The sequence below is a fragment of the Vidua chalybeata genome, chromosome 19 (genome assembly GCF_026979565.1).
Source record: "Vidua chalybeata isolate OUT-0048 chromosome 19, bVidCha1 merged haplotype, whole genome shotgun sequence".
Classification (NCBI taxonomy): Eukaryota; Metazoa; Chordata; class Aves; order Passeriformes; family Viduidae; genus Vidua; species Vidua chalybeata.
In genome coordinates, this window is record NC_071548.1 from 5,353,925 (window position 1) to 5,377,049 (window position 23,125).

General features: G+C 49.0%; 1 protein-coding gene across 1 annotated transcript; it reads right to left on the reverse strand.

Annotated features, from left to right (window-relative positions):
* Nucleotides 1-1,717: 1,717 nt before the first annotated feature.
* Nucleotides 1,718-22,139, reverse strand: CDR2L (cerebellar degeneration related protein 2 like). Its single transcript, XM_053960670.1, has 5 exons — nucleotides 21,115-22,139; nucleotides 8,532-8,644; nucleotides 7,059-7,207; nucleotides 6,002-6,166; nucleotides 1,718-4,481 (listed from the first exon to the last, which is right to left on the reverse strand). The coding sequence occupies exons 1-5, from the start codon at nucleotides 21,191-21,193 to the stop codon at nucleotides 3,596-3,598; spliced, it is 1,392 nt and encodes a 463-aa protein (XP_053816645.1). The 5' UTR covers nucleotides 21,194-22,139; the 3' UTR covers nucleotides 1,718-3,595.
* Between the last annotated feature and the right edge of the window lie 986 nt (nucleotides 22,140-23,125).

A 23,125-nucleotide genomic window follows, 5' to 3' on the forward strand; every position in this document is an offset into this window, starting at 1 on the left:
AGCCAGACCAATCTAAAAGGACATTTATCTGGTTTTGCTTCATCATTGGTCTTAAAGCCTTTGTAAAAAGCTGGGTGATCTCTGCTTGGATGGTTGGAAACTGCTCTCCCTGTCAGGCCAGGCTTGGGATGGCAAGGTCTGACTTTGGTGTGAGCCAAGAGAGCCAAACCTTTGGCATTACTGCTGGAGAAATGAACTGCTTTGTCACTGGTCCTGGCTGAGGAAGCCACCTCAGCCCCTTGCTGGTCATTGGTGAGCAAAAGCTGTCAAGAGCCATCCCAGAAACCTCAGGGAAAGGCTGAGGAGTCCAAGGATGCAGTCACTCCTTGTGTGAGTGAGGGTACAGGCTGTTAATGTATGAGAAAAGTCCCTCAGGGCTTTGAAGGGCCTTCCAGAAGGTCTCAGTTACTGTAAGAGAGGGAAGATGCTGAATCCTTCCTGTGGGGAGCTTGAGCTCTGTAAATCCCCTGAATTTGTGCTTCAAGTGGCCCCTCCCTGTTTATAACAACAGGTGCTCTTCTGAAGTGTTATTCCAGCTGGTGGTACAATGAGAAGCCAGGCCAGATCTGATGGAACTCCACGTGTCTAAATGCCAGCTTTCAAATTCAGCATGGAACCAGACAGATGACAAGCTGTGCCCTTATTGATCTTAATGCTGTGAGCTGAACAGGGTCACTGACTTTGCCAAATTCTGAAATTAAGAATTATTTCATGTGTCATCATACTTTTCCTCATCCATTTTAATTGCATGCAGCAATTTTCCTTCCTGTCATGAACCATGAGGATGTGCTGTTAAGCAGCTGCTGCTCTCTGTTACACCAGCTTCTCTGGCAGAGTGGTTGCTCAGCACTCTCTTGTTCCCTCTCAATGGAGTTTTACAGCTTTCCTTGGTGTTCCAAAAGCAATTAGAAAAGTTTAGATCAAAGGTGGCACAAAAGGCCAGAAGATGCTTATTTTCTTCTCCTCTGATCACGGAAAGCCTCACTTAAGGCAGGAATCAAGTGACTCTGACTCACACAGTCAATCAGGACATGTATATATGGCCACTAATATTTTTGGAGGCAGAAGAAAATTGCCCTTGGCACTTCGCTGAACATGCTGCTGATACATGGCAGCTGTGCCTTTGTCAAGCCAAGTACTAATATCATGTTACTTACATCAGTCATTTTTGGATTTGTGGTTTGCAAAAAAGGTCAAAAGAAAAACGAGATTTGAATTGGGAGCTTAAAAATTGTGTGGTTTTACAGAGACTTATGAGCTGACAAAAGAGAGGTTTGGTCGCGTGGCAGCATTGGCAGTCCAAGTGCACAAAAATGTGTGTTATATAAATAATGCAGCAGAATAGTTCAGCATATTCTCTTTCCTTTCTGCAAGGGTGCCTGAAGCACTTTCTCGACCCAAATTGTACATGAAAATCAAAGAATTAACTCCTGTGCTGTTCTTAAAAGTAAAAAAGTAAGTGCTGTGAGAAAATTGTTGTTTCTCTGTATTTAGAGGAGAATAGAGCATTAAAAGATACATTTAATGTGTTGCATCAACTGTGATGCTGATCCACATGGGATTGTTTAAAACAGAAAGTAAGGGTGATTCCCTTCCCACACCTTTGCAGCATCAACTGACTGTAGGGCAAACACCGCCTGGCTTAAACCAACACTGCTGCAAGTGCCAAGTCAACGGGTGGTGAACACTCCCAGGAAATCAACAATGCTTCTCTTGCTGTTGTTGTTCATTTTTATTTATTTTATTTTATTAGACAACTGCTTTCCATTATAAATAAATAAGGCATGGAGGTTCTCCATATTGTTAAAGAGCTGGTAGCCACAGCTGTGCATGCAGCTCCTGATGCGTCTGGGGCTGTGGGGCACCTGGAATGCAGAGTGTGGAAGAGAAGAGCAGTTGGTGGTTTTGAGGAGGAGACCTCTGGAGCAGGGGTGGTTTGTGCATCACACTCCTGCCAACTTACCTCTGTGGTACTCAGCTTAACAAAACAGGGTGTTTTGGGGGGGTTTTCTGCATTAATTCCACGTGGAGTGAAAGAAAGGTTGCTCCTTGTAGCATCAAAGCCCTGGATGTAGGGGATAATTCCATTTGAACAGTCTTCCCCTTCCAAAGACACATTTGCATTTCTTTCTCTGAATGTTCCAACGGTTCCAGCTGTTGACTCAAGATTTTGGGATGTAAGCTGGTGAAACGAGAATCCAGATGTAGCTGATGGTTGCTCTAGGCGGGTACAGAGTAGGTTGCTTACACTGAACTGCTGGGTTTTGTGGCTCAATGCTCAGGGTGTTGCCTAAGCTGTAATGAGATGCTGCTTCTCCGCCTAAAATGCATCTGACTGTACAAGGTCATCATCTAGTTCATGGAAGCTGGAAACTGGTGATTCCTGAGACTGCAGTGGCCTTTTGGCTGCGTGTTTGCATGTCTGTGGAAGCCAAAGTGAGGAGATTTCAGTGCTGGAAAGGGAACTGGAACATGAGAGGCGACAGTGTCTCAGCCAAGAAAAATTATTTTCAGCAGGAAGCTGAAATCTGTCCTTGTGGCTGAGGAGATGTTTGGAGCAGGAGTGAGGGGTGATGTGTGATCCGTGCTACTGCCAGGGCCAGACTCCTCACCTGGGAGATGCTGCATCCCCTGGCTTGTGTGCGAGTCCCTGGGAGTCAGTTTTGAGCCCATGCAAGCTGTTTTTAAGGAATTTGCTGCGATGGGACAATGACTTCTTGAAGAGCACAGCATAGAGAGCTGTTACCCAGACCGTGAGATGAAAGTGTGTCTCTGATACTGTAATAGCACTTCTTGTCTCGCTATGGGAAAGCCCTGGGCACCGAGTTCGTACCAGGCATGGTGCTTCACCTGGGTTGAAATACCAGGGCAGACTTAAAGCGAGTAAATCCCATATGCCTGCAAGGTCTGGAGAGTGTGGACTGAAACACTGAGTGACGCTGATGGAGATGGAACAATCAGTCATATGTTTCTCTTCAAGTTTTTCCAGTTGCAATGAGCTTGCATTGTAAAGAGCTGAAAAACCTGACTGATTAGAGAATGGCTTAAATAGCAAGACCATGCCGCCCTTTGGGGAAGGCAGAGATAGAAGTCTCTTGGGTTCAAGCGTAGGTTCTCAGCCATAAAACCTAACTGGAGGATTGGGCTGCTGTGCTGGGGCAGCCCTAAAGTTCTGATGGCTTTTTGTTTTACTTTGAGGCGCTGTACTCCAGCTGTGGCAGGATGCTGGAGGACATCCAGGCTTTTGCTTGCAGATAATTGGACTGTAGGACAAGCTGAAAAAGGGTGGAGCGGGAGACTGGTTTCTTTTCTTTCATGGTAGGGTTTACATTGCTGTTGTGATGTCTGGCAGCGGCAGTAACTCATGCAGAGATCCGTCATGTGGTTTCTGAAATCCTCTAACTACAATGTACAATTGTCCCAATGGGTTGTCCAGAGCCTAAGCTTCTTAAGAAAGTGAGTTGGGTCCCTGTGACATTCTCTCTCTTGCAGACCTCTTGAACCTTCAAAGCAGAGGGGCCACATGGCATTTCCTGGGGCTCAAGAGAAGATGTGGCCGTTGCAATTGCACGTGGGAGCTGCGGAGAGCCAGGACTCATTTGCTGCTCTTGTTTTTCACCTTTGTGGCATTGATGTCTGCTTTTGTTTTCTGGATGCGGGAGAAGATCTCCTTAAAAAGAGCCTTGTACTCAGGCTGGCTCTGCTCCAGTCGCTTGTCCACGGCCTCCACGTGTTTGCTGATGGTCTTTTCCATGGTTTTCCGCTCTTCCAGCTCATGCCCCTCTCCTCGGAAGTCCCTGAAGGAGCTGTCGCGGGAGATGGGCCGGGAGGTCTGGACTCCTGTGTGGCGCACGCTGTCCTTGTGCTGCCGGCACTTGCTGAGGAGCTCCTCGTACTTCTCCAGCAGGGCATGGTACTGCTCGTCCACCTCGCGCAGGATGGACATGCCCCGCTTGCGCACGTTGTTGGCGTGCAAGGTGTAATTGCCCTCGTGCCGGCTCACGGCGTCCTTGGTCACGATGGCATTCAGGGCCGTGTCGCTGCAGCTTTTCCGCACCGGGTGGTTTGGGGAAGGGGTCATGGATGTCCCGTGGCTTTTCCCTCCCTCCTCCTCGGACAGGTCGATGTAATCTGCTTCTGGGGCATTGTTCAGCGGCTCAAGGAGGGCTTCGGACAGGTTGTCCTCTCTGCTGAGCAGGTACTTCTTGACTTGTTTCATCTGCTGCAGCTCCAGGAGCTCTGCCTCCAGCTCCTTGATGCGCAGTTTGCAGTTCTCCATCTCGCACACCCGCTGCTCCAGGTCCGAGTACTCCTGGATAACCGAGGTGTACTCGCGCTCCACCCTCTCCTTCCGCTGCTTCTCCTGGTTCACCTGGGATCTCAGAGAGTTCACCATGGCTTGGAGACGCTCGTTCTCCCTCTCCAGCGGCTTCTGGTTGAATTCTGTGGAAGAGCTGTGGACCTGGAATGCATCCTCATACCTGAAAGAGAAGAAAGATGCTTGAGAGAGTCTGACCAAGCAGTGTGACCCATGAGGGATTTGTGTTTTATTGTTATGTAAGTAGTTCCATTGATGTCCAAAAAGGACATGAGCTCATGGAGTGAGATATACCTTCTCCATGTGCCAGGAGACCACAAGGTGTGTCTCTTCTGGACACAGAGACAAATCTCTGTCCCACAGAACTTGCAGTTTTATTGGACAGCAGCAATAAAAGACAGGAGGAAAATAAGATCCTAAAAGTAAAAGACACATCTGGTTAACAGACAAGCCACCAGCATTGCAGGTTAAGCAAGAATGAATGTTCAAGTGCTACCAGTCTGAGCTGAAAGTAGGTGGCTTTGGATTTTTCCTGCTAGAGTCCATCAGCTGCTCTCTGCACCATGGAGTTCACCAACTACCCACTGCATATGGCAACAACCCCAGACCCACCCAGCCAGAACTCTGAAGCACATGTGTTGCTGCCTGTGCAGCCCTGTGTCTGGGAGGTGCTCTAGAGGGAGTGAGGGAAGATTTACACGGCAAGGCAGACACAGATTTTTAATAGAGGTGCCCTTTCTTCATTGCCTGGGAAGTGATAACAAGCACTTCCTCCTTCTCTTCAGGAATTTGGGTTTTCCTCCTCAGTGAAGCACCCATGGCATCCTGTTTGTTTAGAACAGACTGGAAAAGTGCAAGCTCCATGGCTTCCCCTGGGAGGCATGGCTGTGGTGGGGGGTATTGAACATATTTCAAAGCACTGAAGGGCAGCCTGACCTTCAGAGCCAGCTGTGGAGCTGCAAGGGGGCCTAAGGTCCTGTGGTAGGGGGGAGAGTGGGATTGGGGGACTGGGGGGAAAAGAACCACACGGACATTAAATGGATTTTGCTGGGGGTCACGTTATGGCCTGATTAACATTGCTGCTGCAGTGAAAATGTCTTTGGTTCATATCCTCTGGCAGAGGATGCTTTCAGTAACAAAGTTTATTGATTGCTTATCTATTTAAAGAACCCTCTTTTGTGGACAAAACTGAGCAAGAAATGTCCTTGTGAGGTCAGTGAATTAACACAGTGGCCGGGTTTTGAGGAGGATTAAGGCTGCAGTAGTGATGAAGGTGTTTGTACAGAACTTGGCAGCACATGGTGTATCTGCATGTGTGACTGATGTTCCTAGGGATTGCTGGAGTCATGCAGCACAAAATGCACCATCTCAACTGGTTTCAGTGAGCCAGAGGTGCTGGTGCTGTGCTGGAAGGCAGCTGGAAATGGAAAATGGGCTGTGCTAGTTTGGGAAGGGAAGTATCACTGTGCTGAGATTATGAAGGCTCTGCCTTGCCAACACCACCTTAGGCAGGTGGGTTGGTGAGAGGAACATCCTCCCTTCAGCTCCAGCTGGGGGTTTCAGGCTCTGATGCCCAGCCTCTGTGTCTGAGAGGTTTCTGTGCACCCCCAGAGGGGCTCACCCACCGCCTCCCCTGTTTGTGGGGAGCAGTTCAGAGGGGTTGCCACAGCCAAGTCTCTGTACCTGGGGCTGGAGCACAGCTCTTTAAGGCAGGGGAAGGTGTGGATGGTTCGGCGCCGCTCCCTCTTCTCCCTCCGGATGCGGAGCTGCTCCAAGCTCCGCATTTCCTCCACCTGCTTCTGCAGCTCCTCCACCTGGTTCTGCAGCCCCTCGATGGTTTCTGTCAAGCTGCAAAGAGAGGAGGGAGCACAGGTGAGAAATCAGGTGCTACAGGTTCCTAAAAGGTGTTTTTTTCCTACAGAGAAATCCAGTCTAGGGAAGGTGCTTTCAGTTTCTAGCGTGTGCCCTGGGATCATGACAGCACTTATTTTTTGTTGGTCTTTCTCTGTGTGGTCACTCTTGAATGGGGTTAGTTATAAAAAAGGGACAGGGGGATTGATTTGAGTCCTTCTGTCCTCAAATCAGTTGGCTGAAAGAGTCATCTCTGGGACATAAGCACTCTCCTGAAACATCTCTGCACTTAAAACAAGCATCTATTCCTTTTGTTTATCTTGTAGAGAAACACAGAGACTGGGCAAAGATTTTGTTTTGCTCTGTCTGCAGATAGTTTGTAAAACACTCCGCTCAGAAATTCCTTCTCCAGACAGTTGTTTGTGATGCTGCATTACAAGGACATGGCTTAGACTGTTGTTTCCAGGGATGACCTTGATCATGGGCTTGTTTTAGGAAAGAAATATTATTGATAAACTGGTGTTTCAGCATGGACTAGCCAGGATTTCATGAGTTGCTGGATCTGTGCTTGGTGTTTCCTCAGGGCTGTGTGCTGGGGATCTCCCTGATAGGATTATGTGCCTTTTCTCCAAGGAAAAGCATCTGAGGAGAGGCTGCTGTGCCTCTCTCCAGGTAGCTTCAGACACTCCTTTATCCAGCCCCCATCCTAGGGATGTCTGTGCTGTGGCTGATCCCTGCTAACTAGCATTATTGCAACACACTTCTGTTCTAAACATCTGCAAATGATGCAAAAGAGAATGGCTCAAATAGCAATGAGAGGCTGCACTTTGGGGCAGGGGAAAGGTGAGCTGAAGGCTCTTGGATCTTGAAGATCCAGGGGGGGCTGTACCACTGGATCTTCTGTTGGGAAGTCTTGCTTTCCATCACGAGCTTCTGGTTAGCCAGCTCCAGGTCCCGTGCCGTCAGGTCCAGCTGCTCGTAGACTTTTGCGTGCTGTTCATTCATCTGCCGCAGCATCTCCAGTTGCTTGGTCAGGTACTGCAAGGAAAAGTGAAGCATGTGCACTCCATGTCCAAAAAACAAAGTTTGTCACAAGCAGAAATTCTTACAGCCTTTGCTGCCTCTGACAATGTGTTCTGTGGCTCTGCCTGGTTGAAGCCTCTTCCAGACATAAAATATTCATCCCCCCGACCACTGTAAATATTTTTGTGTCTAAAATACAATTGAACTTCCTCTGCCCTCTGTGAAGGGCACTGAACTCTATCTCTCTCTATTCAGCTGCTTTTTTATTCCCAGTACCAAAGAAAGTTGATATCCCTGGGACTGAAAGTTGACTGAAATTGGCCAGTTGGTTACTGGATCGTCTGAAAGATCGATTGCAGAGGCTGTGTTGCCTTGGGAATTCAGGCTAAAACTCTGAGTCCGTGAAATATGAGGAGACCTGTGGTTTCTGTGGATTAGCACACCCTTTTCTGTAAGTTTGTTATTGCAAAATCTTATCCTAGGAAGACTAGGAGAGGGGCATCTACTCAGGTGCTCACTCTCAGCTGGGGCCAGATTCCAGATCCTATAGTGGATGTGCTTCTGATGGGCTGCTGAAGAGGGAATGGCTAAATCCACCCACTAGTTCTCTCAAACATCAGCTGTCTGATCCCTGCAGCATCATGTGCTGCTCTTGTGAACTGGCAGACCTCCTCTGCCCTGTGTCTTTTTAAATCGGGGGTGTCCAGTCTTTTTAAACTCACAGATCCCTAGAAGGTTTCCAGTGGATGAAAACCCTCCCACGCACAGCAGGTTTAAGCCTCTAAGATGAGTTCTGTGAGCTCTCAGAAATACTGCCCTGACCCCACAGGATGCTTGAAATGGGGGTTTAGATTTCAGTTCTTGGAGAATGAGCTATTTTATGCTTCTAACAAAGGGGGCTGTGTTATGGGGTGCCGAGGGGCCAGCTGGGAACAAATGCAATTCTGAATCTCTGGGATCAAGGGAAAGCTGCAGAGAACAGAACGAAGTGAGTGTGAAGGCTGACGGATGCGCAGGGGAAGGCCAAACATGACCCAGATGCAGCCTGATGCCAAAATCTGGTGTGCACATCTGGGCAGGGAGTGAGGATGTGAGAAAAGGGAAAGTGACAGTTAATAGGGGAACGAGACCCTCTCCAGTGCTGGGATGAGCTTTAATCCATCATCAGACTTTAAAACTCAAACAAACCTTAATCTGTCCTGCTTCAGGCACTTCAGCCTTTCTGCTGGCATCTGAGCTGCTGGCACTGGTGGAAGTGCCCCTTTCCCACCTTTGCCCTTGGGTGACAGCAGTGGCCAAGCAGCCCCTGTTCCCACCCCTGTCCCGACTGTGTCCCTACCTCAATCTCCTGCACTTGCTCCTCGTTGGTGGCATACATCTGCTGCAGGGAGTCCTCCAGCTCTTTGTTTCGCTCCAGCAATGTCTTCCCCAGCTCTGCAGCCAAGTGTAAATCTGAAAAGCAGAGGGACAAAGCTGCTGCAGTTCTCACAGCTCCATGTCTGGGTGTGGTGGGATCTCCCCCCGCCCCAAAAAGTGACCCCACAGCAAGCACAGCAGCACATTTTTCATGGCATTGGTTTTACTGGCACGTTTTGACCTGGATGTATGTTCACGGAACATACAGGATCTGTACGTTGCAGGAGCAAGGGGCTGCAGGAGCAAGGGGAGGAGCAGGGCTGGGCTGCAGGAGCAAGGGGAGGCTGAGCTCAGGACTCTGCAGCTCCTCCATGCAATGACAATTTAGTGCTTTGCTGGCTGCAAAACCCTCCTGCACTCCCTGCACCCTATAACCAGGATCAGCCCAGGATCTGGGCTGTGGCAGGTGCTCAGCACCTCCATCCCCTATCGCTGAGAAGGGCTCAGCACCCATCAGAATGGAGCAAAGGGTTGGTAAAGCCCTGCAGGGCCTTGGGGATGCTCTCTAAATTACATTATTATCTCTAACGAAGGGAGTGCCTTGCCTTCCCTGTCAGCCTCCATCCATCACTCACTAATAGACTGACAGGAGTGATAAAACCCTGTGTGGCCCGAGGGGGCCGGAGGCACCTCCCACATGTGCTGCCCTGGCAGCACTGCAATGGCTAAATCCAAGGGTCTTTCCTTGGGGCAGCTGCAGGGAAAGGACAAACTACTTCGTGTTCACTCTCTGCCACCTCTAAACGCCCTTAGGAAGCTACTAAAATAGTTGGACTTCAGGAGAAATGCAGGGAAGAGTAGATGTTGACAATGCGGTCAGTTGAAAATGCTAGTTTTGCTGCTGGGAAAAGAAAAAGCCTCCAGGGCCTGTGAATCCTGTGTTGGCCAAAGCTTGAGCACACAGGTGATGCTGTTTGTGAGGCTGGGACAGCACAGTTGGCTCTGAGAACAGCCCTTTGCTTTCAGAGGAATTGGTTGTCTTCTTAAAACCTGACTATGAGCACGTGGGTTTCATTTTTCTTGGTGCTTCTAGAGGTAGCAGCTCTTAGAATGGTAGAGTGAAAATCTGAGCCTAATCCTTTCAAAAGGCCAGGAATGGGTTCTGGTGTGCGTTATTGCTCTTTCTTGCTTTGGTGTGGTTATCATGCGGCTGTAGGTAATTGAGGAGTGACAATCCTGCAGGGTGTGAGGGGACCTGGGTCTCCTGCCCTGGCATTTCCTTAGCCTGTTGTAATGCTCCCCTCTAGTCTGCATCTAATGATGTGTTCTGAAAAGGCTTTGCCAGGACTGAGAGTAGCTATAATTTTCTTCAGTGGTTCATTTGGTCATGCAGTTGATTGGGAAAGAGGGACATTTGGTCACTAAGACAAGAAGAAGGGGAACCAGGACTCTTGAGATATATTCTGAGCCTGGGAAAGCCCTGACCTCTCATACATCACAAAATGAGGCTCACGCTGACCTTGAACACGAGGTCAACACCCCCCTTGCCAGGGGGTGAGCTACAGTGCTGTCAGTGCCTGGGATGGGGCTTTCCTGATGGATGATGCTGTGCTGTGAGATGTGCTAATATGTTACTAGTTTGTGTGGTGCCTGTGTTTCTTTCTGCTGGCTCCCCAGATGTGGTGCTGCCAACAGCTGCTCAGTATGTCCTCGAATCTCCCCTTTCCATGGGAATGTGCTCTCCAGCTGTGCCCTGCATTGCAGGGTGTTATTATTAAAAGGGCTGTGACCTTTTTAATTATAATCCTCTTCATTGCACAGTGACCCAGACTGAGGGCTGCAGTCGCAGCTCTCCCTGCAATCAAGTTATTGGCACGTTTCCCCATGGACAGACCTCCTCCACCTATTTGGTTTTTCCAAGCACCAAATTTCCCTAGTTTATAAAGTGCCCTTGGGAGACCCAAGTGTTTGCTACACCAGCTGGGGCTGGGGGAACAGCCAGATGCCAGCAGAGATGAAGGATAATTTTTGCCTTTAAGCTGCTTGGGACTGTGTTTAACATCAGCACGACCTTGCCAGAGTCAGTGTTGTTCCTGGAGAGTGGCACCTCGGAAATCACATCCCTGGCAGCAAGCAGGGCCCCGATGTGGAGGTGTGGAGTGAGAGGGCTCCGTCCTGTGCTCCAGGTAATGAGTCAAGTGTGTCCCCGTCCCTGTGGATTACACCAGTGCTCTCCCACCATATGGCATCCAATTTAATCAGCTGGGGTTGAGTTAAGTGGATTAGGCAGTGCAAGATCCTGCATTGTAATTTAAAGGGCTCTGTCAGCAATAATTTAATGGGGGAAATGGGCAGTGTTTGGGGATGAGTGGGAAAGAGGAAAGAATGGGGCTTGGGCTCTGAGGAGGAAATTGAGTCTTTCCATTTTGAGCATAAGGGCCTGGGAGACTCCAGGCTTGAAGGACATGGGGGAATTGGTTCTTTCAGTGTCTTTTAACCGCCTCAGTCATTGTCACACACACTCTCTCTGCCTGCCAGCCAAAGCATCCTTGGTAATCCTGTCTCATTCACCCCCTTGTGCCTGAGTCCTCTTCCCCACCTGTTGGTCCCCCCAGCTTATGGGGCTGGGGGGAGAGGGGGATGCTGTGGAAGTGCTTTAATGTCGTCTTGAGACCAGATCCCTCTTGATCTTTGTAGTAATTGTGGCTCTGCATAGGCTGAGGGAGCACAAAGCTCCTCTCCACAGAGACCTTGGAAACCTGAGGCTGAATGTGAAATTTCACCAAGTTGCTTGAGGGATAAAAAGAACTATTTAGGAATTCAGGAATCCTTTCTATATAGTACTATGGTTTTCCTACAATTTTTTGTATTCCTCTTTGCTTCTCCACTGTCAGATCAGCCAGCCAGTGCTGAAGGACTTGCCCTAATTTAGCAGATATGCTGATGCCTCCCTTCCCCCTCCCCTCTGGATTCAGGAGGAGAAATAAAGTGCTGTGTGTCTGCTCGATGTGCCCCATCCCTCCACATCCTGCCTGTGCTGAAGGCACCACTGTGAAATGGCCAATGCTCAGCTTCAAAAATGGGGTCTTAATGCTGCCAAATCCTATCAGGAGAGAGCTATGGATGCAAACTGTCCCGGGCAGCACCAGCCTGGCGCCCTCTGGCTCCCTGTACTCCAAGCACTGACGTGACCCTTCTAATTAACACCAGCCAAAGAGACATGCTGTGTCCTCAAACAAAGGGCTGTGTCTGTGAAGCAGGGGAGGGAGTGTTGGAGGCTGCATTTCTCTGAAAGCTTCCATGGGAAAGGCCTCTTAGCAAGGAGGGTGGGGATGGAAAGAGAGACCATATGGTGGGAAGGGAGCAGGAGCTGAATCCAAGCAGAGGAGCAGGGCTGGGCAGAACATCAAGGAGGCACCATCCTGGAGCTGCAGAGATCAGCAGTAACAGCCCAGAAATAATTCTGCTACCTCTGTGCCACTGAGGAAACTTGAAAAAAACCCATCCTGATCCAAAAGCTGTAGCAGGTTGCCTTTGATGGAAAGAGGCTGAGGGACAAACTGCAGGCTATTCCCTCATGGCAGCATCCTGTGGCACTGCTGGGACAGGCGGATGTTCCCTGCATAGGGCTGTGGCAGAGCTGGATGCTTCCCCGGCCTTGCAACGAGGCTCAAAGAGGATTTGGAGCTGTTTCTGCCTTCCCAGTGCTGGCCTGCATCTGTTTGAGCAGAGCACTCTGCCACAGCCCTGTGGAGGAGTTTCTTCCCTTCAGCATCTCCTGGTTGTGACTTTGGGAGAGCATAAGCCTGGTGCCAGGCAGGTTTTGGCTGCTCTTGGCTCGATGATAATCTGGTAGCTTTTCAGATGCTCTTCATAAATGCAGCTTTCTGGAGGAAGCCACCATCTGGTGCAGCTGCTTTGGACTTCCCCTTGTGATCTCTCTTGCAGTGAAGGATTCTCATGTTTAGGCTGTGAGAGAACACACTGGGTCTGCTGCGCTTGGTTCCTCACCTTTAATAAACCAGCCTTGTCCCTGTCCTGCAAAGCCAGCAGCTTGCAGGGGGCACAGAAGTCCTGTGCTGTGTGGCATAGATGAGCAAGTGTTTATGGATTTGCAGGTCCTTTTCAGCTGAGCATGTATAAAGGAATTACTTGTGGCCCCTTCCTAAATGTGGGGTTGTGGAAAGGGCTGCTCTGTCCTGTGCTGCACATGGTGAATGCATCTGCTGGAGAGCAGGGAGGAGGGTGGGAAGGTCTGTGGAGGAAGCTCAGGGTGCTTGTGAGTTGATGGATGGGGTACATTGAGAGTTAAGAACTGATGTTTAATGCTGTTGATGTTTAATTTGATGGCATTTGCTGTCTGCTCCATTACACATGGGTACTTAAAGTCAAGGGTGGGTGCAATTATTCCTTTCAAAGTCTAAATGAATGATGCTATGCTGGTTTACCCTGGAACAGGGTATACTTGCTACTCATTTATTTTCCTTCATAGTTGCAAGGCATTGTGCTGTCTGGGTATATTACAACGAAGATCAGCTTTCGTATATCACTTACTGCTGCTCCATGGCAGGTGGTGGAAGCAATCTCTGTGCTTGGCCTCTATAAGGCATTGCAATGGAACTTGCTGGGGTGCAGGGAAACAAATGCCGTCTGGCAGCATCTCAAACGCAACCTAAAAAAGCCTTTCCAACATGCCCATTCTACAAAGATAGTGTTTCCCAAGGCCAGCCAGAGCTTCCAGAGAGTCACCAGTGTTACTGCTGAGACGTGGATTCCCCATCGCTTTTACACTGATGTAACTCAGACATTGCTGCTCAGTTCAGCTTTACACTTGGTGTTCTGTGTGTTTTTGGGGAGGATCTTCTATTTTGCTAAAGTGGCGTGTTCCACAAAAGCAGGGCTTACTTTGTAAAATAGCCCCAGTGAAGCAGGTGGGGAAAAGCCTCTGTTAGGGCTGGGTGAGAGCAATCAGGCTGCCTAAACCCCTGGCAGCACAGCCACCTCCTCCTCTTCCTTCTCCTTTCGAACTGTGGCTCTTGCTCGGCTGAGCGCATGTTGGTCACACTAGCATTTTTGTTACCCTGATGAGATTTGCTGGATTTCCTGCTTGGTTTGGTTTGTATTGTTTTTTGGGTTTTTTTGTGGTTTTTTTTTAGTATTTTTTTCCCTCCCTTTTCTTTCTCTTGTGTAATCTATTACGTGCTCCTGTACTGCCCTTGGCTGAGCAAGTGTTTCTGGTGGGGGAGCTCAGGTGGTGGCAGAGGGGTTTTTGGCAGCAGGTCAAGGCAAGTCCAGTGCACTGAGAAGAGCTCCTTCCATGGTATCTTGAGCCCCCCTGGGCAAAAGTGGCATCACCAAGGAGTGGAAATCCCTGACAAGGGGCTCAGGGACACACTGTCTGTACTGTGCTGTCCTCCAGCTCTTTCAGCCCCTACTGCTCTATTCTTTGCCTTCTATATTTTTCAGTTTTATTTGATAGTTCCACTATCAGCTCTTCTTTATTCTTCTCAGATGCTCACCAGACTTTTTAGATTTAATTTATGCCTTTTCTTTCTTCTCTCTTATCATCCTGCACTCCAAATTCTCCCCTGTGTATTAATACTTGAGACCCAGGATGGTCACCTCTGCTTCTGAGCTGTGTCTCTACAAACACACAGAGAGCAGTCCCATCCTTGTGCCCACAGCAATTGCTGTGCCTTTTGCCAAGTCGTTAGAGCATGAGAACACAGAGGATGTTATTAGACCATGGCTGAGGCCCCATCTGCATCTTTTCCTGCTGTTCTCTTATCTAAGCAGCCTCAGTGCCTGTGTTTGCCTTATAGGTTAAAATGGCTTGAAAGAGCTTGGTGACTGGTGGCTCCGAGGCTCTGATAGTGCACCTGGATCAAAATGTCCTAAATAAATCTATACAAGTAGGGCAATTGAAGAGAAGGAGTAAAGAAAGAGGAGGGAGAAAGGGAGCCAGAGCTTTCCCGCATGCACTCCTCCCCCGGGCAGCAAATCTCCAACTAATTAATTATGTTGGGTTGCCGAAAACTGTGAATAAAGGCTTCTACTCTTTTAAAAATAAAGACACAGGCATGTGGATGGCTGCCATGTGGCAAAACTCCTCTACCCTGTGTGTTTTGGGGACAAGAGGTTGTAAGTGACCCAGGATGGACAAGGAGGATGAGCACCAGGGTGCTCAGCACAGTGCTGTGCACGTGCAAAGCCCCGAGCAAAGGCACCCTTGAAGGACAGGTCACTGTGCTCACGTGGCAGGGGATGGTGCCCACAGTGCTGGGCTGCCACAACCATGTCAGTTCTCCTGTCCTGCTCCTGCTCACACAACATATTCCCCTACTCTGAGCCGTTCACAGCCAACTCGGATGCCCTTGCTCCCCTCTTGCTACGGGGAGGCAGGTGGAACCAGTGATTCTGAGTGATTTGGACACTCAGGGCACTCAGGGAGCAACAATTCCAGGACAACTGTCAGTTTGCAGCTGTAGCAGCCCCCAAGACCTCTGCCAGCACTGCCACTGCTGGTTACTTCTGTCTGCTACCTCCTATGTCCAGAGGCATACCAGTATAGAGACCTTTCTTCCATGTGTTACAGCTAAATGCAGGAACAGCCTGACCCTCTGCAGCAACGCCAAAAACCTGCCCACCTCTTCTCCAGCAGCCCTTTTTCTCGACTTTGAAGAAAAGTGTATCATCTTGCAGGGTGCTGCCCCACTTCTGCTCCCTTCCCATCTGCTGCTGGGGAGTTTAGGAAGCCCTTTTCCTCCAGGTGCTCAGCTCATAGCCCAGCTGCCTTGTGCCTGGCTATTGGCACAGGCTGGAGATGCTGCCCATGTGGGAAGAGATCTTGACCTCAGATGAGTGATCAGTGCTGTTTGTGCAGCTGCACAGGAAGAGCACAGGGCTGTAGCCTTCCAGTCTGAGTTTGCAGGGAAAGGGAGTGATTAAATACTTGATGTACTCTCAAAATGATGTTATGTCCACCACTAGTCCTGAGCAGGATGCAGAGCAATACATCTTTTGGGGGCCCAACACCAAAACCAGTGTCCCTGACACAGTTCTGCTTCAAAGACTGATGCTCATGGGGTGTGCTGTGCTGCTCCTTGCTCTGCCTCCTCCTGCAGACACTAGTGCTTGGCCACCGCCTCCCAGTTCAGGTGCCTTCCCAGGACTCAACACTTCCATGTGGACCAAGAAAACTTGGAGGATGGCATGATCACATCCTTGCTCCAACTGCTGGTGCTGCAGCTGCATATTTGGAAGAGGCCGAGAAGCATGGACCTGGATATTACACACTTAAAGGTCTGAATTCTTTAGAGAGGAGGCAAATTAACTGAGCAGGGCCAGGGCAGCTGCACAGACTACAGAGACTTCCCAGAAAGCTGCAGAGGAACAGTCTTTTAACCATTAGAACTGTCACTTTTTGGAGAGATGATTTATAACTGTTTGTTAAATACACATGGAAAAAAAAAAAAACGAACTGTAACATAAAATCCCTTTGAAATTCCCAGCTGTGCAAAAAGCAGTAGTTGTGTAACATCTGGTCTCCTTCCTTTGGGATATTTTGTATTGGAGATATTTTCCTAAATTCTTGGCCCACATATCACATAGTATTTTTGGGCAGATTAAGTAGAAGCTTTGGAAACCCTGAAGTTGTGTTTAATGCGAGCACACAGATCCGTTGGAGCAAGATGAGGTGGGAATTTAGCACTGTGCTGCTCTGGGAAAGCCTTTTGAGAGAGGAGAGAGTGTGTGAGTGCGGGAGTGAGTGAGCAGTGCCTTATCCTGAGTGCTGGCACTGCTTTCAGCAGGATGGGACCCTGGTGCTGTCACTGCTCTAAGTAGTTCCTGCCTGTCACAGTGAGTCAGTGCATCCACCCTGTCACCAGCCAGCACTGGCTGGTACAGGAGCAAAGAAAGAGGATTGGAAAATGCTGGGGTGGGGGGACAGGCTCCACATGCAGGGTGTTAGTGACAGGTGCCTTGGCTCCCAGTCCCTCAGGCTCAGAGCCACTGAGGGAAAACGTCCTTCAGGATCCAGACCATAAATCCTTTGTGTATGGCCTTGCCCATGAGAATTGCCACTGTTAGCTAATTGTTTCAGGATGGGAGATATGGAAAACTCTGATTTTTTTGTTTGGTTTTTTTTTTTTGGTTGTTGTTTTGTTTTTGTGGGTGTTTTGGTTTTTTTTTTTTTTTTTTCAGTTTTTTTGTTTCCCTTTTCCCTTTCCAGCAGTTCCTCTAATTCTGCTCCCTCCCACAGCTGGAACTATGTGCCTGGGTTCAGCAGATGTGGAGAGGAGCTTCTAGTCTCTCACTGAAAGTTGCTGTGTGGGGCTTTCTTGGGCCCCTTTTTGGTTTTCTTGTGCCCTTTTTTCTTGGTGCCCTCATGTAACAGGGGAATTTTCACTCTAGGAAAATACATCTATAGATATTCTTCCCCCCCCCCCCCCCATATTTTGAATCTCTCATAACTTCTTTAAACTAACCTGTCATCTTATCTCCTTGTCTCCTGTGACTTTTCTAGTCTCTCTTGTCATTCCTAAGCAGCTCAGCAATTAGTCACTGAAAACTTTCCACTTCCATAAGCTACCTGCTGTACTGTACTGCTAAATAAATAAGTGGCTCAGCTACTGCAGGCAAAGCTCTGTCCTTCTGGCTTGCCTCTGGGGAGGGAGGGAGGGAGGGTAGATAGCTGCTGTACTCCTGGAGGACAGGCAAGGTGTGTGCCTTGTTCCTGGACTGCTGGGATAACTGCCTCATGAGGGGCAGAATATAAGTTTCACCAGCTCCCCTGCACAGTAAATGCTTTGGGCAAGCTGATAGTGGATTGCAGTGCTCTGGATTGGGTGGTGCAGGTATGGGTGCTAGCATGGATCCCCTGGGCTTACCCCAATGTCAGGATCTGGTCACTGGAGCACTGATGACCCTGTGTCTTTACACGGATGAGTTGGGAGTGGTGCAAGCTCAGCACCTTGTGTCATTTTCCTTCTTAGTACTCAAGCAATCAGATGCTTGGCAAGAGGAAGAGGAATTTAAAAAGATCCTTAAATCCGGAGACCTTTAGAGGTTACAGGTGTAATGTCCTAAGCCTGCACTGCAGATGGTTTGGCCCAAACGTTTCTGTGGCTGCCCTGGAGGACAATTGGTCTCTCAGTGGCAATGAGGTGATGTGCTGGTTCTTGCACTCCCTCTGGTCCTGCTGCCTATCTCAGAGCAGAGAGAGGGTGTTTATTGACATGGGAGAAATCATCCCACACTTATAGAATCCTAGCATATGCTGAGTTAGAAGGGACCCATCAGGATCATCAAGTCCAACTCCTGGCCCCATTCAGGACACCCAATAAACCCCCATGTGCCTTAAACTATGGTTAGGTCCATAAGAAGGGTGGCTTTGTGAGGCCTCCTCTTGGGTTGCACTCTGCTCTGAGACCTGAATGCTGGCAGGGGGTAGGGAGGCTGGGAAGATCAGGGAACGCAGCTGCATGACTGCAAGGAGGATTCATCTTGTGAGATTGCTGCGGATGAGATGAAGGCTGGAAGTGGCTGGCAGAGCTGCTGGGTCTGTTTGGATCCAGATGCAACTGAGTTGGCACACAGCCCTCCCAAACACAAATGCTCCTGATGAACAGGAAAGGTGCCCCCACTTATCCACAGCTCAGACTCTCTAATTTTAGCTCATTCATTCTCTTGGGGTCTGGCTGCACGTAGGCCCTGTGCACAGGACATGATGCAACTGTAGCTACATCATCAATTCACAATGGCTGGAGAAAGGTTCAGCAGAATTTTATCCTGGTTTTAACACTTAAAGGCACAGACTCCCTGGCCAACAGAAGGTGGCTGGACCAAAGCAGCACTGATATCTCTTCATGCTTACAAAGCAATAAGCTAAGTCATGGTACGAGGGAATTGCAGCTCCATTTTTACCACTTTTCTCAAATCAGAAAGCCTTCCCAGAGGGAACATCATTGCAAAGGATACACTACAGGACACCACTGCTGTTACCATGTCATTGCTGAGGGTCCTGGCTGGGACTTGAGTCTCTGCTTCTGTGTGCTAAGGCATCTTGGTACAATGCCTTGAGCCACAGAGTGTTACAGTGTGCAGGAAAACAGGTAAAGGCATCTGAAAGGCACTGGCTTAATCTGAACAAGGCTGGAAGGGCCTCGACGCTAGGGACCAGATCTTGCTGCTTCCAAAGCATATGGTAGATGCACCCTGTTGCTGTGGACACTTCAGGGAAAAGAAAGAGTGATTGGGATTTATTATTTTGAAAAAAAATAGTTACTTTGGCAAGGTGAAGCTCATGGAGGATGACAAAGAAAGTAACAGGTGCTTGGTGTGGAGCTGGAGGCATGATTTTCACTCTAGTGCTAAAATGGTTAATTAACATAATCATCACAGAGCTCCCAGTTAAGCCATCTGTTGCTTAGCAAACAGTTTTGGATGTAAATGTAATAAATATTTGATGATGCTGTGAAATGATGATAAAGGCCCAGCAACCAACTGGTTCACGGAAGAACCTTCTCTGCTCTCCTAGCTTGGATTGTTTCTTGTTTCTCCCACCCTTGCTCCTAAGGAATGGTCTTTAAGCCTCTGCTTTTGTCCTCTGCCCTCTTGGTACTGCTGCCAGGCGTGGGTTTCTGTGCGACCCTGGGCTCTTGGCATGCCAATCCTCTTAGTAATGCCTCTAATCGTGCCACGCTGGATGTCTTGTGCTGTGCTTCCAGCCCCCATTCCCAAACCAACAGCTCCATGGCTGTGCCACCACGAAAGACCTCTGGGTGTCATGCAAAGGCACAGTGTATGTGGACAAAGTCTAGCACTGTCCTTTGTGATGCTTTGTGCATCATGCAAATTAATTACGGTTGTAATTACCCTGTAGAACCTTTCCATTTGGCTGATTCCAGTAAAAGCCTTCCCACATCTCTCCTTGAGTTTGTGCAAGCCTGTGCAGACCCTATTTATATACAGGAGGCTGCAAACCCACAGCTGGGCTTTGTTTTGGGTGTGTGTTTTCTTCCAGTTCTGTATGTGCTCAAAAGTGGAGCCCATACCCAGCCTCAGTCCATCATCTGGAGACAGTCATTCTGTTTTTAGGCTGCTGGGACAGAGCTGGGAACCTGGCCTGCAGTGGGAAGGTGCTCTTATAGTTGTGAGCCAGTTGTACTGTGCCAGTGCTGACTCATGAACCTGACACCAGGGATAACGCTAAAAATCAATCGGTCCCACGTTTTTCAACACTCCCTGTATTCATCCCTAGTTCTGCGGTTCCTCAGTCTACATCCCACCCCTGGATCAGTGCCCAGGCCCCTTGTGAGCCATGGGAGGACGTCACCCAGAAATGTGAATTTCTGAGCATTCAAAGGCTGCACTGTTTATCCAGCTGATAGCTTAATCTCCATGCTCTTGGCTTTGTTTGAGTGTTGTGTTTCAAAGAACAGGGCCCAGTATCCCACTGCTTCCTGTTATTTGAGAAATTGGGGTTAAAGCCCAGCTGTGACAACCCCTGGGGGGCTGGTTATCATTCCTTGCTGGGCCCCTGTCCTGCAGCTGAAGTTGTATAAACTTCAAATCATGACATAATGTACTGGAGCGATGGTGGGCTGAGGCACTGCAGCTGGACTGCACATCCCTGCTGACAGTCAGCTGGGAAAAGCAAATATAAAACTATACCTAAAGAAAACATGCTGGAGGGGAACTGTGTTCAGGTAGAAATAATTTGTTGCTATGCATTGCCAAATAAGTCCCGTTCACTCCTGGGCCACTGGCCTGAAATGGGACTTCTTCCAGTTATTTACTTACTGCGTGTTGACTCAAAATATTAAGATAAGAAAAATAAAATTAAAAAAAGCCCCAAATACTCACAGACACCAACCGTCCAGTCTTAGGATAAACATTCAATTGAACTAGGTACAGTTACTTCAAAGCAAACTACAAATGTGAACGTTTATCTTCCAACAAGGCTTCTTTTGCTGTTCAAAACTTGCCTTGATTTTTTTTCTTCTCCTCCCATATTTCTCCTGATATTATGGTTGACTGGAAAAATCTCCAGAATTAATTAGGTGACTAAGAAACTAAAGATCCCTTTGGATTTGGGCTTGGACAGCAAAAGCTTTTGAGACAGACTTTCAGCATCCTTAGCAATACATTATTTCCCATATATTAATTTCTAACTAGTGTGCCTGGTAATTCTACCTTGGACAATTCTGAAATAAAAGCAGCATCATAACTACCCCTGTTTGATTCTGCCTGCAGCAAGTTTTTTGGGCAACCAGCTTCCTTGAAGATGTAACACAAAAAATTATTTACTGCCCTAGTGCTTAGGACAGCTCTGGGCTCCCTGCCTCTATCCATCGGCTTTAAACTTTCCTCAGCCAGGACAGTGGTTTGGAGCAGCAGAGCCGAGATTTGCCGCTGCAGGATGAGGCACTGGCTTTGCCAACCAAATAGCAATCCAGAGAGAAGGTATCCCACCCTCCCGTCCCTGGGGTTCGCCCGTTTTCTTGCCTGCGCATTCTCTGGCCCACCATCCCTGGCAGCTTGCGGCGTGCCCCCATCCTTACCCTGCTCCAGGTCCTGCTGGTCGTACCAGGGCTCTTCTTCCTCGCTCTGAAACTCCTCCATCCTGTCGGCGCTCAGCATTTAGCACCAGCGGCCCGGGGAGACGCGCAGCATCCGCCGAAGGGGGCCCTGGCGCCTCCGAACCGCGGAGCGGGATGGATGCGGCGACACGGGCAGGGATGCGGGCGGGGATGCGGCCTCGGTGCCCCCGCCGGGCCGGGAAGGAGGAGGTGGCACGACGTGGCAGCCGGTGCCTGGCCGCTGCCCCGGCTCTGCGTGCCCGGGGGGGCGGCTTCCTCCTGCCTCCAAAGACGGGGGGGGGCTCCGGAGGAGGGAATGCAGCGGGGACGTGGCGGCCGGGGCGGGGGGACACGGCTTGCACAGGGCTGGGGGATGCACAAAGGAAGGAAGAGGGCCCGGCGCAGCCAGGCAGATCCTCGTTCCGCGGCTCGGTGGGGACCTCTAGGATGGAAATGCTGTAAAGAAAACCGGCGAGAGGGAAGGGGGAGGCGAGGCGAGACCGGCCTCCTTCGCCTCCTTCTTCTCCGCCTCCTCCTCTCCGCCCAGCCCTGCCGCGGAGAGCGGGGCTGCGGGGAGCGGAGCGTAGGGTGCCAGGGTGGGGCTCACCCGGGCTGCGAGGAAGGGGAGCTGTCCCGCAGGCTCCCTGCTCTGTCCCTCCCGGATGGGAGGTCTGACAGGAACAGGGCTTGTGGTTGGAATGCCGTGTCTCGTCCTTGCCATGGGCTTCACGGTGACTTGGGGCAATTACGGGGACCTCTCAGTGGGGCTTTCAGTGCCTTCTCTGCCTTGCTGGGTTTGTGTGGGTTGTTCTTCAAGAAGATCTTCCATTCCCCCTTAGCTGGGGCTGCAAAAGGGGACACCCCATACAAACAGCCCCACAGCATTTCCTCAGTATGGTGTCTTCCTCCAACCCTATGTTGTTTTGCACGCTGATGGAAATCAGTGCCTCTGATGCAGGTTCCTCTTTCATTTTTCTTATCTTTGTGAAGGATGGAATGAAGTTAAAGTTCAGGGAAATCAGGATTTATAGAGTTCTGAGGAGGAAATGAGTCTGTTACATATAAATAAATTCAGAAAAAAATCTTGGATTTTGTGCTTTCTTTCCACCTTAATGGAATAAGGGTTAGAGATGGCGGTCTTTCTCCTAGCTGGAGTTTGGAATAACGGAATTTATTTGTGCTTGTCAGCCCTGGAATCTATCAGAGGTTCTAAGATCCAAATCAACTTCTGTGACAGTAACACTGTGTTTAGATAATGTGGTTTTTTTGGTGGTGGTGGGGTTTTTTGTGGTTGTTTTTTTTTTCCTTCTGTGTGATGGAAACTCCAAAGATTTAAATTTGATCGCATTACCTTGCAGTGGTGCCTACAGAAAAGGCAATATAAAGTGTCTACGCAAGAGCAGCAGACTGTGCATCCAGAAAAGATGGGATTTGTGTCAGAAAACTATCCAATCCAGCAGTGACAGGCAGCTGGGTGCCCCTGCATGATTAAAGCAAGGGCTAGTACTCAGCTCTTGTGTACCGCAACAGAGGAGGGGGATAAAGATGGGAATAAGAGAGGAATTATAGACTATTCCTCTCCCCTTTTCTCCTCATAGACCTCTCCATCACATATACATTCTGAAAATTCAGTGGCTGCCTGGAAAGTCATCTGCTTTAATACAGTCACAGACCAGAATCAAGGAATCTCTTTAACTTGGCATTTATAACTCAGCAAATATAATCAAGCACTTGTGGTATATCTGGGAGAAAGCCATCTCTAGGTCTTAGATCTTTTTCTAAGCAATTTTAATACAGAAATGGGAAAATCTTAACTTTCTTGTGCCTATTGAAGAGTCATGTGGACAATGCCCTTAATGACATACCTCAACTTTTGGTCCTTTTGGTCAGCCCTGAAGTGATCAGGCAGTTGGACTAGAGTTCTTCTATTATTTGTGAGAAATAATTGCTTTGGAAAAGTATTCTGTTCCTAACAATTTTTTTTTTTTTTTTG